The sequence below is a fragment of the Stegostoma tigrinum genome, chromosome 6, assembly GCF_030684315.1.
Source record: "Stegostoma tigrinum isolate sSteTig4 chromosome 6, sSteTig4.hap1, whole genome shotgun sequence".
Taxonomy (NCBI): domain Eukaryota; kingdom Metazoa; phylum Chordata; class Chondrichthyes; order Orectolobiformes; family Stegostomatidae; genus Stegostoma; species Stegostoma tigrinum.
Window position 1 is genome coordinate 49537986 of NC_081359.1, and position 16618 is coordinate 49554603.

General features: G+C 42.6%; 1 protein-coding gene across 8 annotated transcripts in view; it reads right to left on the reverse strand.

Moving 5' to 3' along the window:
- fat3a (FAT atypical cadherin 3a) overlaps positions 1–16618 on the reverse strand; it is an 808281-nt gene that overhangs the window by 584540 nt on the left and 207123 nt on the right. For all 8 annotated transcript variants that reach the window (XM_059646553.1, XM_059646555.1, XM_059646551.1 and 5 more), the window contains exon 2: positions 10988–14305. In XM_059646553.1, the coding sequence (XP_059502536.1) occupies positions 10988–14288 (3301 nt within the window). In that variant the 5' untranslated portion in view covers positions 14289–14305. The remainder of the gene's footprint in view (positions 1–10987; positions 14306–16618) is intronic.

A 16618-nucleotide genomic window follows, 5' to 3' on the forward strand; every position in this document is an offset into this window, starting at 1 on the left:
AATTCCATCCCCTATTCCCAATTCCTCCGCCGCATCTGCTCCCACGATAAGACATTCCACTCCCGCACATCCCAGATGACCAAGTTCTTTAAGGACCGCAACTTTCTCCCCCACAGTGATCGAGAACGCCCTTGACCGCGTCTCCCGTATTTCCCGCAACACATCCCTCACACCCCGCCCCCGCCACAACCGCCCTAAGAGGATCCCCCTCGTTCTCACACACCACCCTACCAACCTCCGGATACAACGCATCATCCTCCGACACTTCTGCCATTTACAATCCAACCCCACCACCTAAGACATTTTTCCATCCCCACCCCTGTCTGCTTTCCGGAGAGACCACTCTCTCCGTGACTCCCTTGTTCGCTCCACACTGCCCTCCAACCCCACCACACCCGGCACCTTCCCCTGCAACCGCAGGAAACGCTACACTTGTCCCCACACCTCCTCCCTCACCCCTATCCCAGGCCCCAAGATGACATTCCACATTAAGCAGAGGTTCACTTGCACATCTGCCAATGTGGTATACTGCATCCATTGTACCCGGTGCGGCTGCCTCTACATTGGGGAAACCAAGCGGAGGCTTGGAGACCGCTTTGCAGAACACCTCCGCTCAGTTCGCAACAAACAACTGCACCTCCCAGTCGCAAACCATTTCCACTCCCCCTCCCATTCTTTAGATGACATGTCCATCATGGGCCTCCTGCACTGCCACAATGATGCCACCCGAAGGTTGCAGGAACAGCAACTCATATTACGCCTGGGAACCTTGCAGCCTAATGGTATCAATGTGGACTTCACCAGTTTCAAAATCTCCCCTTCCCCTACTGCATCCCTAAACCAGCCCAGTTCATCCCCTCCCCCCACTGCACCACACAACCAGCCCAGCTCTTCTCCCCCCCACCCACTGCATCCCAAAACCAGTCCAACCTGTCTCTGCCTCCCTAACCGGTTCTTCCTCTCACCCATCCCTTCCTCCCACCCCAAGCCGCACCCCCATCTACCTACTAACCTCATCCCACCTCCTTGACCTGTCCGTCTTCCCTGGACTGACCTATCCCCTCCCTACCTCCCCACCTATCTTCTTTACTCTCCATCTTCGGTCCACGCCGCCCCCCCCCCCCCCCCCCCCAACCAATTTATTCCAGAACCCTCACCCCATCCCCCTCTCTGATGAAGGGTCTAGGCCCGAAACGTCAGCTTTTGTGCTCCTGAGATGCTGCTTGGCCTGCTGTGTTCATCCAGCCTCACATTTTATTATCTACAGATAAGTGGAGTTCCACAAGGGTCAGTGCTAGGACCACAACTTTTCACTTTGTACATTAAATGACCTAGGTCAAAGAAACTTTGGGCATTCTGGATAAGTTTGCATATGATACCAAGAAAAGTGGAGGGACAGATAGTATTGAGGAGGTAGGGAGGCCACAGAAGGGCTTCGACAGGTTAGGAGAGTGAGCAAACAAGTAGCAGACGGAGTACAATGTGGGAACGTGTGAGGTCATACACTTTGGTAAGAAGAATAAAAGCATGGACTATTTCCTAAATGGGGAGAAAATTTATAAGTCAGCAGTGCAAAGAGATTTGGGAGTTCTAGTCCAGGATTCTCTGAAGGTTAACTTGCAGGTTGAGTCAGTAGTCAGGAAGGCAACTGTAATATTGCCGTTTATTTTGAGAGGACTCGAATATAAAAGCAGGGCTGTACTACTGAGGCTTTAAAAGGCTCTGGTCAGGCCACATTTGGAGTACTGTGTGCAGTTTTGGGCCCCATATCTCAGGATGGATGTACTGGCCAGGGAAAATGGGGCTGAGAATCTTATCAACAATGATTGAATGGCAGAGCAGACTGGATGGGCTGAATGGCCTAATTTCTGCTTGTGTTTTATGGTTTCTTACAAATACGATCAACCTTAGCTCAGTGGTAACATGCTCAGCTGGGTTGATATTCATGAGTTCAAGATCCACTCCATATACTTCAACTGATGTCCTTAGGTAGCACTCAGCAGAGTTCTAAAGAAGAGCTGCATTGTTACAAGTATTATCTGCTGGACAAGATGCTCAACTCATCTTTCAAGTAGACTTAAAAGATCACATAGCACTATTGGAAGAATAGAAGTAGACTTTTGATGTTCTACCCAATATTTATTCTAAAATCAGCCTGAGCACTGAAAACAGGTAAATCTTGTCTCAGTGATAACAAGGCGTAGAGCTGGATGAACACAGCAGGCCAAGCAGCAGAGGAGCAGGAAGGCTGGCACTTCAGGCCTAGACCCCGAAACGTCAGCCTTCCTGCTCCTCTGATGGTGCTTAGCCTGCTGTGTTCATCCAGCTCTACACCTTGTTACCTCAGATACTCCAGAGATAGTAGGAACTGCAGATGCTGAAATCTTGTTTACATTTCTAAACATTGTTGCTCATACATTAGTCAACTCTATGCTCAACTGTGACTCCATTTCAAAAATATTTCATCAGCTGTAAAGCACTTCAGGACTTCCTAATTCCACAAATGAAAATCCAATACCCTTTTACAGCAAACTAGACAAATTTAAAATAAAGCCAAGCTCAAAATCCAAATCTTGCCTTTGCAAAAAGGCAAAGATCTTAGACAGCAACTTGCAAACCCACAATCACTTCCATCTAAAAAGGACAAGGGCTGCAGATACTTGGGATCACCACTTACAAGGTCCCCTCTGAGCTACTCACCATCCTGACCTCAAAACATATCACCATTCCTTCAGAGTCATTTGATGAAAAACCTGGGATTCCCTCAAGGGCATTGTGGGTCATGGACTGCAGTAGTTCAAGGCAACAGCTCACCATCTTCAAGGGCTACTAGGGATGGACAAAAAATTCTGAACAGCCAGCAATGCCCACATTTCATGAGGAAATAACCTGAGCAAACATGAAATCAATTACTCTTTTTATGCACTCCATTCTTTCAACATGGCTAAAAATTGTGTTTACCTTATCTTTGCAATTACATAACCAACCAACTTCTGCTTTCATTCTTCAGTTAGTAAGCACAATGCAGAGACATGTAGGACTAAATTCAACTGTAACTGGAACAAAGATATTATGAAAACTCCCTCAATCGTATGTAGCAACATGAAAACTTCAGTCAACGAATGTAAAAATAGAAAGTGGCAACAGAGATGGCAAATAACCAATCCTTCCTGGAGCTGGTTCTGTGGAAAAGACACCCAATCTGACACACTCTGCTCTTTCTCCACTCCACAACACTTTTTCCTTTCAAGTATTTCTGCAATTCCCCTTTGAAAGTTGATATTTAACAAACCCAGTGCCCTTTTAAGCAGTGCATTCCAGATCACAACAACTTGCCACGCAATGTAAAATTTTCCTTCATGCTATCTGTTTTGTCAAATTCTCCAAGCCTGTGTCCTTTGGTTACTGGTCCATCTGCCTCTAGAAAAACCTTAGCCTTATATACTCGAGTAGCCTTCGAGTTTGATTATCTCCAAACTGCCTTCAAATTTCTGTCCAGGTATGTATTCAAAGGTTTTCTAATCTCTCCACATGAGGCCCTTTATCCTTATGATCATTCTAGTAAATCTACATTGCATTCTCACCAAGGTCTTACTGCCCTTCCTAAAGTAAAACAGAATCAACCTCAACACTCCAGGTGGAGCCCATGAAAATTAAATTGAGCTTAATTAGTTTAAAAACCAAACCAAATATATTAAATTAATCCACTAATCCAATTTTAATTCCATTTGCAATTTTTATGCTTCATTGATATGAAGAGTTGATGTAAATTAACCTCAAAATATCTTCAGATTAGCTCGAGATTGCACAATTTACCTACATATCAAATGAAAATTATACAAAATCATTGTAACAACGTTTCTCAACCAACAGTGCATAGCCATTGATTTTCAGTGAACTCAGTGAAAACTTTGGACCAAATTGATCACGAAGCCTTAGTTTACTTCTTTGCAAATAAAAGAACGAACTGCTACAGGTTACTGATAAAGATCAATTTGACACTAGTTTTATATTGGCGTGGTTTTAATTCATTTTCTAAAATATAGTTCAATGAACAAATTTCGTATGTTTACACAATAAAATTCAAGTCTCTTCAGTAGCAGGCATAAACAACCAATATTCATATGTACAATAGGCTTGCAATTGAGTAGTGGTGTTCAATTTAGTTCAATAAATACCAGTGGCCAGCCAGCTCTTCAACAATTCTCAAAATCTGTACTAAATTATACCAACATTGAAATAGCTACCAGCATACTTAAGATTCCAAACCATCTTTGAAGAAAAGTAAACCTGTGGTTCAGCCAAATTCAACACTCAAATCAAAATCTCTAAAATGGGCTGTGGTCATTTGTACCATTGACAGTTTGCAAAACTTTGGAGAAATTGTCTACAAAATAATGACTACAAATTAACCATTCTAAGATGGCTCCAAAACTCATGATGTCCCGAGGATGTGAAAGGCATCGTTAATAGCAAACTCCTTTCTTCCAAAGCATTATGCAAGCAAGCTATTTAAGTGTTGTTTAGGGTTCGGGGGGGGGGGGGGGGGGTGGTGGTGGTGGAGCAAAAAGCCTAAACCCCTACATACATTAGACATTTATGGGAATTGCCCAGAAAGTTTAAACTTCTCATGACTTTATGCCATCTTTACATTTCATTTCACATTCGTTATGTGAGGTGGATGTTATGAGAATACAGGGTGACTTGGCTAGGCTAGGTGAGTGGACAGATGCATGGCAGATGCAGTTTAATGTGGATAAATGTGTGGTTATCCACTTTGGTGGCAAGAACAGGACAGCAGATTACTATCTCAATGGAGTCAAGTTAGGTAAAGGGGAAGTACAATGAGATCTAGGTGTTCTTGTACATCAACGAAAGCAAGCATGCAGGTACAGCAGGCAGTGAAGAAACTTAATGGCATGCTGGTCTTCATAACAAGAGGAATTGAGTATAGGAGCAAAGAGAGGTCCTTTTGCAGCTGTACAGGGTCCTGGTGAGACTGCACCTGGAGTACTGTGTGCAGTTTTGCTCTCCCAATTTGAGGAAGGACATTCTTGCTATTGAGGGAGTGCAGCATAGGTTCACAAGATCAATTCCTGGAATGGTGGGACTATCATATGTTGAAAGATTTGGAGCAACTGGGCTCGTATACATTTCAGTTTAGAAGGATGAGAGGGGATCCGATCGAGATGTACAAGATTATTAAGGGATTGGACACTGTGGAGGTAGGAAGCATGTTTCCACTGATGGGCGAGTCCAAAACCAGAGGACAGTTTAAAAATAAGGGGTAGGCCATTAAGAACAGAGTTGAGGAAAAACTTCTTCACCCAGAGAGTGGTGGATATATGGAATGCTCTGCCCCAGATGCAGTGGAGGCCAACTCTCTGGATACTTTCAAGAAAGAGATGGATAGAGCTCAAAGATAGCAGAATCAAGGGTTATGGGGATAAGGCAGGAACAGGATACTGATTGTGGATGATCAGCCATAATCATAATGAATGGTGGTGCTGGCTCGAAGGGGCAAATGGCCTATTCCTGCTCCTATTATTTACTGTCCATTGAATGGGATCAACCAAGAGTGGAGAACTGGGTCACATTCAGGGATTTAACTCAATATCTATCCAGCAAGCATTAAGACAGTTTAATACCAGCTGTGTAACTCACCCAAACATTAAACATAAAAAGGAGTCGTCAGCTGGTTCAACAGGCTGGGTGGTTTGTTTGCAATACAGAGTCACAGCAAAATTAGTTGGACGAAGAAACAATGCTTAAGTGGTAAAGTCTATTTTTGTTATTTCAGTACAGTGTGAAAGATAGTGACATTCATACTTACAAAATAAGTACGGGTCTTTTTGTTGCATGATGTTAAACTTATGACCAAAATCTTTCCACTTGCTGAGCGCTTCCCAATTTGAGATAATGGGAACTGCAGATGCTGGAGAATCCGGGCTAACAAAGCATGGAGCTGGATGAACACAGCGGGCCAAGCAGCATCTTAGGAGCACAAAAGCTGATGTTTCGGGCCTGGACCCTTCAGAAAAAGGGGGATGGGGAGAGGATTCTGAAATAAATAGGGAGGGGGGAGGCGGACAGAAGATGGATAGAGGAGAAGATAGGTGGAGAGGAGAGAGTGTAGGCGGGGAGGTAGAGAAGGGATGGGTCAGTCCGGGGAGGACGGACAGGTCAAGGGGGCGGGAGGAGGTTAGAAGTTAGGAAGTGGAGGTGCGGCTTGAGGTGGGAGGAGGGGATAGGTGAGAGGAAGAACAGGTTAGGGAGGTAGGGATGAGCTGGGCTGGTTTTGGGATGTGGTAGGGGGAAGGGGAGATTTTGAAGCCGGTGAAATCCACATTGATGCCAATGGGCTGCAGGGCTCCCAAGCAGAATGAGTTGCTGTTCCTGCAACCTTCGGGTGGCATCATTATGGCACTGCAGGAGGCCCAGGATGGGCAAGTCGTCTAAAGAATGGGAGGGGGAGTTGAAATGGTTCATGACTGGGAAGTGCAGTTGTTTATTGAAGACCGAGCGGAGGTGTTCTGCAAAGCGGTCCCCAAGCTTCCACTTGCTGTCCCCCAATGTAGAGGAAGCAACAACGGGTGCAGCAGATCAGTAGACCACATTGGCAGATGTGCAGGTGAACATCTGCTTGATGTGGAAAGTCATCTTGGGGCCTGGGATGGGGGTGAGTGAGGTGGTGTGGCGGGGGCAAGTGTAGCACTTCCTGTGGTTGCAGGGGAAAGTGCCAGGTGTGGTGGGGTTGGAGGGGAGTGTGAAGCAGACAAGGGAGACCCAGTGGAGTGGTCTGTCCGGAAGGCAGACAAGGGTGGGGACGGAAAAAAAAAAAATGTCTTTAGTGGTGGGGTCGGATTGTAGATGGCAGAAGCGTCAGAGGATGATGCATTGTCTGCAGAGGTTGGTGGGGTGGCATGTAAGGACAAGGGGGATTCTCTTTTGGCAGTTATTGCAGGGGCAGGGTGTGAGGGATGAGATGCAGGAGACTCGGTTGAGGGCATTCACGACTACTGCGTGGGGTGGTGGGAGAGGAGTTGCAGTCCTTGAAGAGCGAGGACATTTGGGATGTGCAGGAGTGGAATGTCTCATCCTGGGAGCAGATGCGGCAGAAGCAAAGGAATTGGGGATGGAATTTTTGCAGGAAGGTCGGTGGTAGGAGATGTATTCTAGGTAGCTGTGGGAGTCGGTGGGCTTGAAATGGACAGTTTCTAGGTGGTTGCCTGAGATAGAGACAGGGGTGTCCAGGAAGGTGAGGGATGTGTTGGAGATGATCCAGGTGAATTTGAGGTTGAGGTTGAGGTGGAAGGTGTTGGTGAAGTGGATGAACTGTTCGAGCTCCTCTTGGGAACGAGGTGGCACCATACAGTCATCAATGCAATGGAGGAAGAGGTGGGGTTTAGGGCCAGTTCCACCTAACCTACAAAGAGGCAGGCATAGCTGGGGCTCATGTGGGTACCCATGGCCACCCACTTTGTCTGTAGGAAGTGGGAGTAATTGAAAGAGAAGTTGTTGAGGGCGAGGGCGAGGGCAAGGACGAGGACGAGTTTGGCCAGGCGGATGAGGGTGTCGGAGGGGGGGGACTGGTCGGGTCTGTGGGACAGGGAAAAGTGGAGGGCCTTGAGGCCATCTGCATGGGGAATGCTGGTGTATAGGGACTGGACAACCATGGCGAAAGTGAGGCGTTGGGGACCGGGGAGTTGAAGTTTTGGGAGGTGGTGGAGGGTGTGGGTGGTGCAGATGATATGTCCATCCTGGGCCTCCTGCAGTGCCACAATGATGCAGGAACAGCAACTCATTTTGCTTGGGAACCCTGCAGCCCAATGGTATCAATGTGGATTTCACAAGTTTCAAAATCTCCCCTCCCCCCACTGCATCCAAAACCAGCCCAGCTCGTCCCCGCCTCCCTAACCTGTTCTGCCTCTCACCTATTCGCTCCTCCCACCTCAAGCCGCACATCCATTTCCCACCTACTAACTTCATCCCGCCCCCTTGACTTGTCCAACCTCCCCACCTATACTCTCCTCTCCACCTATCTTCTCCTCTATCCATCTTCGGTCCGCTTCCCAATTTGCTACAGCCAGATTTTTTCCCCCACCATCTCCTCCATTTGACTGACACAGAAAAGCATAATATAGCTTCTCTTATCAGAGTTCTACACTCCCTCTACACGGAGTGTGCAGGAGCTCGGAGATAGAGAACATCTCTTTAACAATGTGTAAGTTTTTAAAAGGTTTAAGCCCCTTGAATAACCAGGCCGGTGAGGTATGTGATGTGGAATAGGTGGATTAGAGAGGTATGTGGCTGCATGGGATGAAAAGGTGATTATGACCAAATTTGGGTAGTTGTTGCATTCTGGTGATCAGTGGGTTGTCTGATCAGTTTAAGTAGTTAGGTCATTGGATGGAAGATTCTGGTTGAGTGACTGCTTTGATAGTTGGATGAGCGGGCTGCGTCAGTGGTAGTTCAGGTTGAGTGTATGTGCAGTTGGGCCAGTAGGGCTTAAGTCACTTTTTTGGGGATGGTCAGTTCTAGTGCAGACAGCAAGTGGTGGACAGGAGATGCTGTGCTGTTGTGGGATGGATAGTCACTAGGTGTTTGTTATAAGTAAAGGTGTCATTGTCCCAGAGGATCATAGGTTGCAGTCTCAAAGAAAGACAGCTGATGGTGAGTTTAAACTGAGGGTCACCACCTCTCAGGCAAGTAGTGAGGTCAACATTTGGGAATTGAACCTCTGTTAATAAAAAAAATAATATAAAATTCTGGCTTCATCAGATTGGGAAGTACTTGGCAAGCTGAAAGCTCTTAGTCATAATTGTAATATAATTCAACAAAAAGATCCCTAATTTTATTTAGTCATTATGAACATCAATATCTTTCACACGGTACTGAAATAAAAAAAGACAGTTTACCACAAAACACTAATTTTCTTCCAACTAATTTTCAATATTTTCTCTTGAATCTCAGAATATGGAGCAATTCCAACATTTTTCCACATCTTGTCCAACTTTCAGAGTAAATAACCTCAAAATGCATGACTTTTAATCAGTATTAAAGCTGTAGTTTATAGTGACAAACATTGTAATTTACATTATTGCTTAAGTAAATTTTTGAATGCTCGTGTATTTCTACAGTAAGCTCTGAAAGCAACTGGAAACAAGTTGAGTATTTCCAAAAAATACATTTTCAAACTTCTACTTTTTGCACCAATCAGTACCACCTACAAATATCCAACTAAGTACAAGTGTTGTTTTGTCCTATGCGAGAGCAGAATACTGATTGGTAGGTAATGTCAGAGCCCTCTTGCCAAGCACTCTTCTCTCAAACAACGTAAACATTGGTTTGCTTGCCAATTGCCATATTGGGTGCAAGACAAAAAGCTTCAATGTGTCTTTTCTTGACAATACTTACACTCTGCAACACCAAAGGACTATAAAGACAAAAAATATTTATGACAGCTCGTCATTAATTACAACGTAGGATCTGGCTTACAATAAATGATCGAATTTTAAAATCTCAAGTTTCAAATTTTTTAAACAAATAGATTAGGTAAAGAAGCAAAGCTCAGCATGAATCCTGAAACTATCACTGAACTCAGCATAACAGTTTTGATTTTGACATTCCTTCTGATTAATCAACTGGGATATTATTTGTTGAAAAACTGCCTTGTGGCCCAAGGTTTAGTGCAATCAGCAGAATAACAGTAGTAAAGAATTGTCGATACTGGAGTCAGAGATAAGTGTGGAGCTGGAGGAATACAGCAGAGCAGGAAAGGTGATGTTTTGGGTCGGGGCCCTTCTTCAGAAATGTCAGTTTTCCTGCTCCTCTAATGCTGCCAGACCTGCTGTGTTCCTCCAGCTCCACAGCAGAATAACTGACTTATTTTCTAATTTACTGTTGTGCAAATTGTAGGTCACGATAATTTAATATGCTGCTTTTCATCTCAGACAGAGTGATTGTTCAGTATTTAAGAGCATAAAACAGGAAGAAATCCAAAGCAGACTCTTTACTTTCAATAAAATGCTACTAGGAATTCATAAATAGCCAATATGCACTATTCAAAAATTCAAATATGAATTTAAATATTTTCTACAGCTATTGAGTATTTTCATAGCATAGTTGTTAAAACATGAGCTCAAAGACACATAGATCTATGTTAGCAAGAGCATACTGCATAGCACATCTTAGCTTCATAATGAAGCAACTCCTTTATGAAATAAAAAACAAATAAGTGGCTGATCGCATCAAAATTACTACATGTAGTATTTATGTAATTTCAAATTTGTTGATAAAACTTGACAGGTGTGGCACAACATACTTCACATCTTTTCACAACTTTAACGTTGACCTAGAGTTAAGAATTAATATTAATACTAATGAAATGATTACTAAAATTGAACATATGTAGCACCCAGCCTACAACAACCAATTGTGCATTATTGGCCTGCCTTAACCTACTATGCCATATCGAAAGTCTCCATGGAATTTGGGGACACCAATACAGTCCTTATTGCTTGGGTCCCTTTTCGTGTATTAAATATGCATTTCAAATGCAATATTCTAGATAGAGTAGAGTAGTGTAGTTACAAATTATACAACTGTCCCAAATCAGAATTTAAGGAAACGTGCGCTGTATCAATTATGAACCAGCGGTGAACACTGACAGCTTAAAAAAAGTGAACAAATATCCAACACCAAGCAAATTTTAAAGAATCACATGTAAGAACCCAGCTCAATAAAACGAGGACAAGACGTTCAATGTATCGGCACAATTAAACTCCACTTTTACCCAGAAACAATTTTGAAATTTTGACTCATTTAAGTAATTTCTACACAGCAAAAGGTATGAATACTATTATCTTTTGCCATATAAAATTTAGCATTTTACAGTTCAGATACTTAAGTAAATTAGCAACACTTTTAAAAATGTCATGCCGTGCAATGTAAATAAACGATTTTCATGCTTTCAGCATGGACCTACCCGTGTTCTCATTTACAGTGAAACGACCAAGACCACTGCCATCCCGGATAGAGTACCGAATCTGTCCGTCCCTTTCACCATCACCATCTTTTGCTGTCACTTGCAGTACACTTGTCCCAACTGGTGCATTTTCCTTTACAGATGCCATTTTAGCAAATTCCAAAAACTGTGGTGCGTAAAGATTTTCATTCACATCAACTACTTTGATTTCTATAAAGGATGCTGAGGACAACGATATGGGCCGGCCTTTATCTTTAACATGAATTGTCAGATTGTAGAACTGCTGTTTTTCAAAGTCCAGCTCTTTTGAAAGACGTACAACTCCATTGATTCGGTCAATTTCAAACTTCCCATTATAATCATTTCCCAAAGAATAGCGCACTTGACCACCTAAACCAAGGTCAGGATCATGGGCCTCAAGCCATGTTACCACAGCACTGACAGGCATATCTTCAAGTACCCTAACAAAATAACTTGAAGGAACAAAACGGGGAGCATTATCATTAACATCCACAAAAACGATCACCAGATCTACCACGGAATATAGCTGAGGACCGGAGTCAGCTTGGTCACGGGCTTCTACTTTCAGAGTACAATTAGCAATCGACTCCCGATCAAGCAACCCAGTGACATAAACCATGCCAGTTGTGGCATTAATAGCAAACTGGGGGGTGTGTGTTAATAACGTGTAAATTATTTCACTGTTGTGAGCCAAATCTTCATCTCTAGCCTCAATCTGAACTATTTCTGTACCAATCACTGTATCCTCTGGAATGCTAACAGAGTAACTTTCCAGCAAGAAATGAGGCTTGTTATCATTAGCATCCTGAATATGGATCGTCATCAATCTCCAGGCAGAGTTTGGAGGAGACCCCAAATCATAAATAGTGATGTTAAGAATGTATTTATCAGTTAGTTCACGATCCATTGGCATCAGAACTGTTAGCCATCCTGTTTCCATTTCAATATTAAAACAACTATCAACATTGCCATCAGAGATGGCGTATATAACTTTGCCATTGAAGCTACTATCTGCATCAGAAGCTGGGATCTTAACAATGGTACTGCCAGTGGGAAGATCTTCCTTAATGGCTATTTCAGAAGGAAACGATTTATCAAACTGTGGTGACTGCCTGTTAATTGAATAGAGATCAAGGAATAAGTCCTCCATTTTTGGTTTATTGTTCACTTTTACCATTTTGAGCAATTTTTCCGCTAGTCTCTTCGCAACTCCAGTTTCTCTGCATGAATAGTCCTTCGTAGGTGGCTTACCATGTACCAATGAAATATTAAGAAACATAGGATCAGCAATATTCTCTCCATCTGTAGCGGTTATCTGAAGTGTAAAGCAGCCATCTTTTGGATTTGCACTGTCCAATGTTTTTGACAGGAAAAGCACACCGGAGTCAGAATTTAAGTCAAAGAATCCAAGTTCATTGCCAGAGACTATCCTATATTTTACCAATTCTAGCTCATCAACATCAATAGCCGAGACTGTGGTTATTTGTTCCCCAACAGGAAACTCACGAGAAATCACTCCTCGACAGTCCACTTTTTCAAAGAGGGGCTTATTGTCATTCACATTTTCCACATATACAGTTACATTTACTTCATTCTCACGTCGATAAGGTGAACCCCAATCCGAGGCCCGAACAAAAAACCTATAACTCCGAGGTGAAGATTCAAAATCCAGCAGTTCACTTGTGCTGATGACACCTGTAAACTGGTTTATTACAAAAGGTAATGGGTTCAGGCTGCGAATGCTGTATGTCACATATCCATTTTCTCCTTGATCATTATCAGTCGCAGTAACAACTAAAACACTGCTACCAATAGGCATGCTCTCATTGATTGATGTCTCGTATGATAGTTGAAGAAATTCTGGTGTGTGATCATTGGCATCTTCTACTTTTATCACAACTTGAACTTTCATTTCGCTGACATTGCTCATCACCTCCAATATGAAATACTCTCTCTCAAGGATGCGTATATGCTGTGTCGTAGTGATGAGGCCAGTATGAGGATTAATGGAGAAATACTGAGCATCTTCAGTTTCACCAAGATTATATTTCACATTCTGTGGTTCAGGCTTTAGCTTAACAGCAACAACTACTACTCCAGGGGGAGCAAATTCATTCACTTGCACTTCATAAGCATCCTCTGCAAAAGATATTCTGTTTTCATTTTCCTGCAGATTTTTGATATGTACAATTCTCACTGCAGAGAATTTTTGAGGAGTTCCCTTATCTTTTGCTTGAAGAGTAAGATTATAGCCATAAGGGATGTCTTCCCAATTCACTGTCTTTGCTAACTTTATCCTATATTCCCTGCTTCCTAACCCAGTTCTAACAAGATGGAACTGTTCTAAAGGATCACCCGCCACAATAGATACTGATTCAATTTCACCATTAACTCCATCATCCAGGTCATCTGCAGTGATAATTGCATAGATAGGATCAATGTCCATCAAGGAAGGAATGTGTGACACTATGCTTAGTATTGGGGCATGTTCATTAAACCTATCAATATGAATAACTAGCTTTGCTGTACTGCTTACTCCATTGTTTCCATAAAGTTTCATTCCACGATCCACTGCCAAAACCTCTAGGTCATATTGGCTTCTCTCATCATAGTTCAGTTTGCCACTGATGGAAACAATACCACTAGTTGGATGTACAGCAAAAATGTCAACTCTATCTTTAAAATAGTAATAAAACTCTCCATTTGATCCTATATCTGCATCAGTTGCTGTCACCTGCGCAATACTTGTTCTCAATGGTGTGTTTTCAGGAATTGTTACAGAATATGTTGTTGGAGAAAATAAAGGCCGCAAATCATTCATATCCAAAACTTGAATATTTACTTTTGTCCAAGCCTCCACAGCATCCCCTTTGATGGCAGCTTTCACAACAAGTGAGTAGTGGTTCTGAATCTCCCTATTCAGTATGGCAGAATTACCTCCCTTAGTCCTTATCCTTAGGAAGCAGAAATCCCCTAGTGAAACTTCTTCTGCTTTGAAGAAGCTATCATCATCTCCAGAAATAATTCTGTATTTAACGTCCCATGATGGATCAGTCAAGCTTATCCCCATCTTAACTTTACTGTTGGCATAAGTCCTTGCAGCAGAGTTCTCGTAAATAGTGGCATTATATAGAAAGTGTGTAAACTGGAAGTTTGCAGGCAAAGCTCGTTCTTGAAACTGGTGACCCTTGCAATTAAAGCTGGAGAGCTGGAACAGCAGGAGGGCAAGGCAGAGGAAGGAAAGTGGCATGCCAACCCCACAGCCCATATTTAGATCCATTCCATCATTCTTCCATTCTAATATTGAGACAAAAGAAAAGTTATGAATTAGGGTAATACACACAAGCAAACTACTGTCTAAAAAAATACATTCCTACCCAGAACTTTAGATTGATTACTACTGATTGCAAAGATTTAATCAACAGTCTTCAAAAAGGTTTAAAGATATTTTAATCACAAGATGAACTACAGTGGATTCACTAAACGCAGTAGCCTCAATTCGGTGGTGTAAACAACAAAACTGCTACTGTTATGCTTGTGGTCCTTTGAAACTGACAGCAATCTCTGAAGTTAGCACATGCACAACTAAACTCATGGAACTCAGCTCAAAAGAGGGTACAAAGTCTAGCAACTGCATGTTAGTCAGTTTATCAGTGGCAAGGTTTCTAAAACAAAATCAGAAAAACATCAACAGGTACTCTAAAAAGCTTATAAAACAAAGAACAGAGGATGGTGAAATTCAGTCAGGTCTGGCAGCATCCATGGGGTGAAAGCAGGATTATCATTTCAAGTTCAGCTGAAATAGATTCTGGTGAAGTTGCTAAGGGAAGTGATATTTATGCTGAAGCCAAGTTCTGGGTGGGTGGGGAACAAAATAAATGAGCGATAAGAAAGAGGTAGGCAAATGAGGGAATTTTTGATTACAGGCCACAACAAGAGAAACTTTAAAAAGGTGATAATGACAGCTGAACATGGAAAAGAATGAGTAAGCTGTATTGAAAGCAACCCATTTAGTGTAATAACAGGACAGAGTGGGTGACAATGGGTTGGTTTTATGGAAAGCAACATACGGTCATGACAGGTGTGGGTAAAAACATTGATGCAAGTCAGGCTCTCAAATTATTGCATTCAGTGCATGTCCTGGAGGCTGCAGGGTCCCAAAGGGGTAAAAATGAGATTGTTCTTCAAGCTTACATTTGCTATTGCAGCAAGCCTGTGGCAAAAAAATGTTGACTTGGGAACACTTGAACAGGCAGGAATGATGCTTGGAGGTAATTTTTACATACAGAATGAAGATGTTCTGAAAAGCAAAGCAGTCACCCTGACTGCACTTTATTTCCCAAAGCAGGACACCACAGAAGTAGCAGCAAATACAGTAGATTTGGTTAAATAAAGAGCAGATAAACTGCTGCTTCACCTAGGAGGCAAGCCTGGGCCTATGAATAGCAAGAAAGAAGGTGGTAAATGGCAGCCATTACTTTTCTATGAATGCATGGGAATGTGCCATAGAGGTGTGGGGGGCTGCTGTTCGGAACAGAGTCAGAGTGGACCAGGATGTCCCAGTGGTAATGGTCCCTGTGGAATGCTGACAAGGGAGAGTGGGAAGTGTGCGCCTGGTTATGGCACCTTGTTAGAGGTGTTGGAAATGGTAGCTTATGATGCAAAATCTAATGGGGCAGTAAGGGAGGACTAGGGGATCTTATTATTGTTGTGGGAGGGAAGAGAAGGGAGGACGACAGAATTCTGGAAGATGGGTCAGACACAGCTAAAGGTCCTGTCAAGGATGCTAGAGGGGATCCACAGTTGATAATAAAGAGTGCACATTTGAGGGCCTCTATAGAAGACAGCCATCATGTGAAGGGGGGGGGGGCGGGGGCGCGTGAAAGAAAGAAGAGCGAGCGCAAGAGCGAAAAAAAAATTAGTTTTCAAACTTACCTGAAGTAAACAAAACAAACAAACATTTGATGAAAAGAATACAAATGTAATTGTTTGTATGGATCTTAAGGAAGGCTTTGAAAATGTACCACATTAAAAACCTGGTTAACAAAATTCAGGCTCTTGGAAGCGCAAATACAAGGACACCTGGCGTAAAAATATTGACTTAAGGACAAAGTATTGAATTGCAATTAGTTGGTTTTCAAACTGTCGGTGATTGACAGTGATGTTCAAGCATTTGTGCTAGAATTGTACTTGGTTACTTATGCAAAACTTCGGATAGTTGCACACAAAAATACAAGTAAAATTTCAAACTTTACCAAAATCTCCAATTGTAGGAAGTGGGGAAGACATCAATTGATCACAGAACAAATGGTTTAGCAGAATTGGCAAGCAAATGGAATTTAATAGAGAAATATTTAAATTATATTTGAATGGGGAAATACTGTAAAAGATACAGCAGATGGATGTGGGAGCCTTAATGCAAAAATCACAAAAAAGCCTGCATACTAAATTTAGTAGGTATCAGGGAATGCAAATGTTGTCCTTTTTTATATTTCACTCCTTTTGAAACAGAAGATTTTGCTTAGATCATACAAGGCACTGGTCAAGCCAAAGCTGGAATGCTGGGAAGAGTTTTGGTCCCTTTATCTAAAAAAGAGCAATCTGGCACTG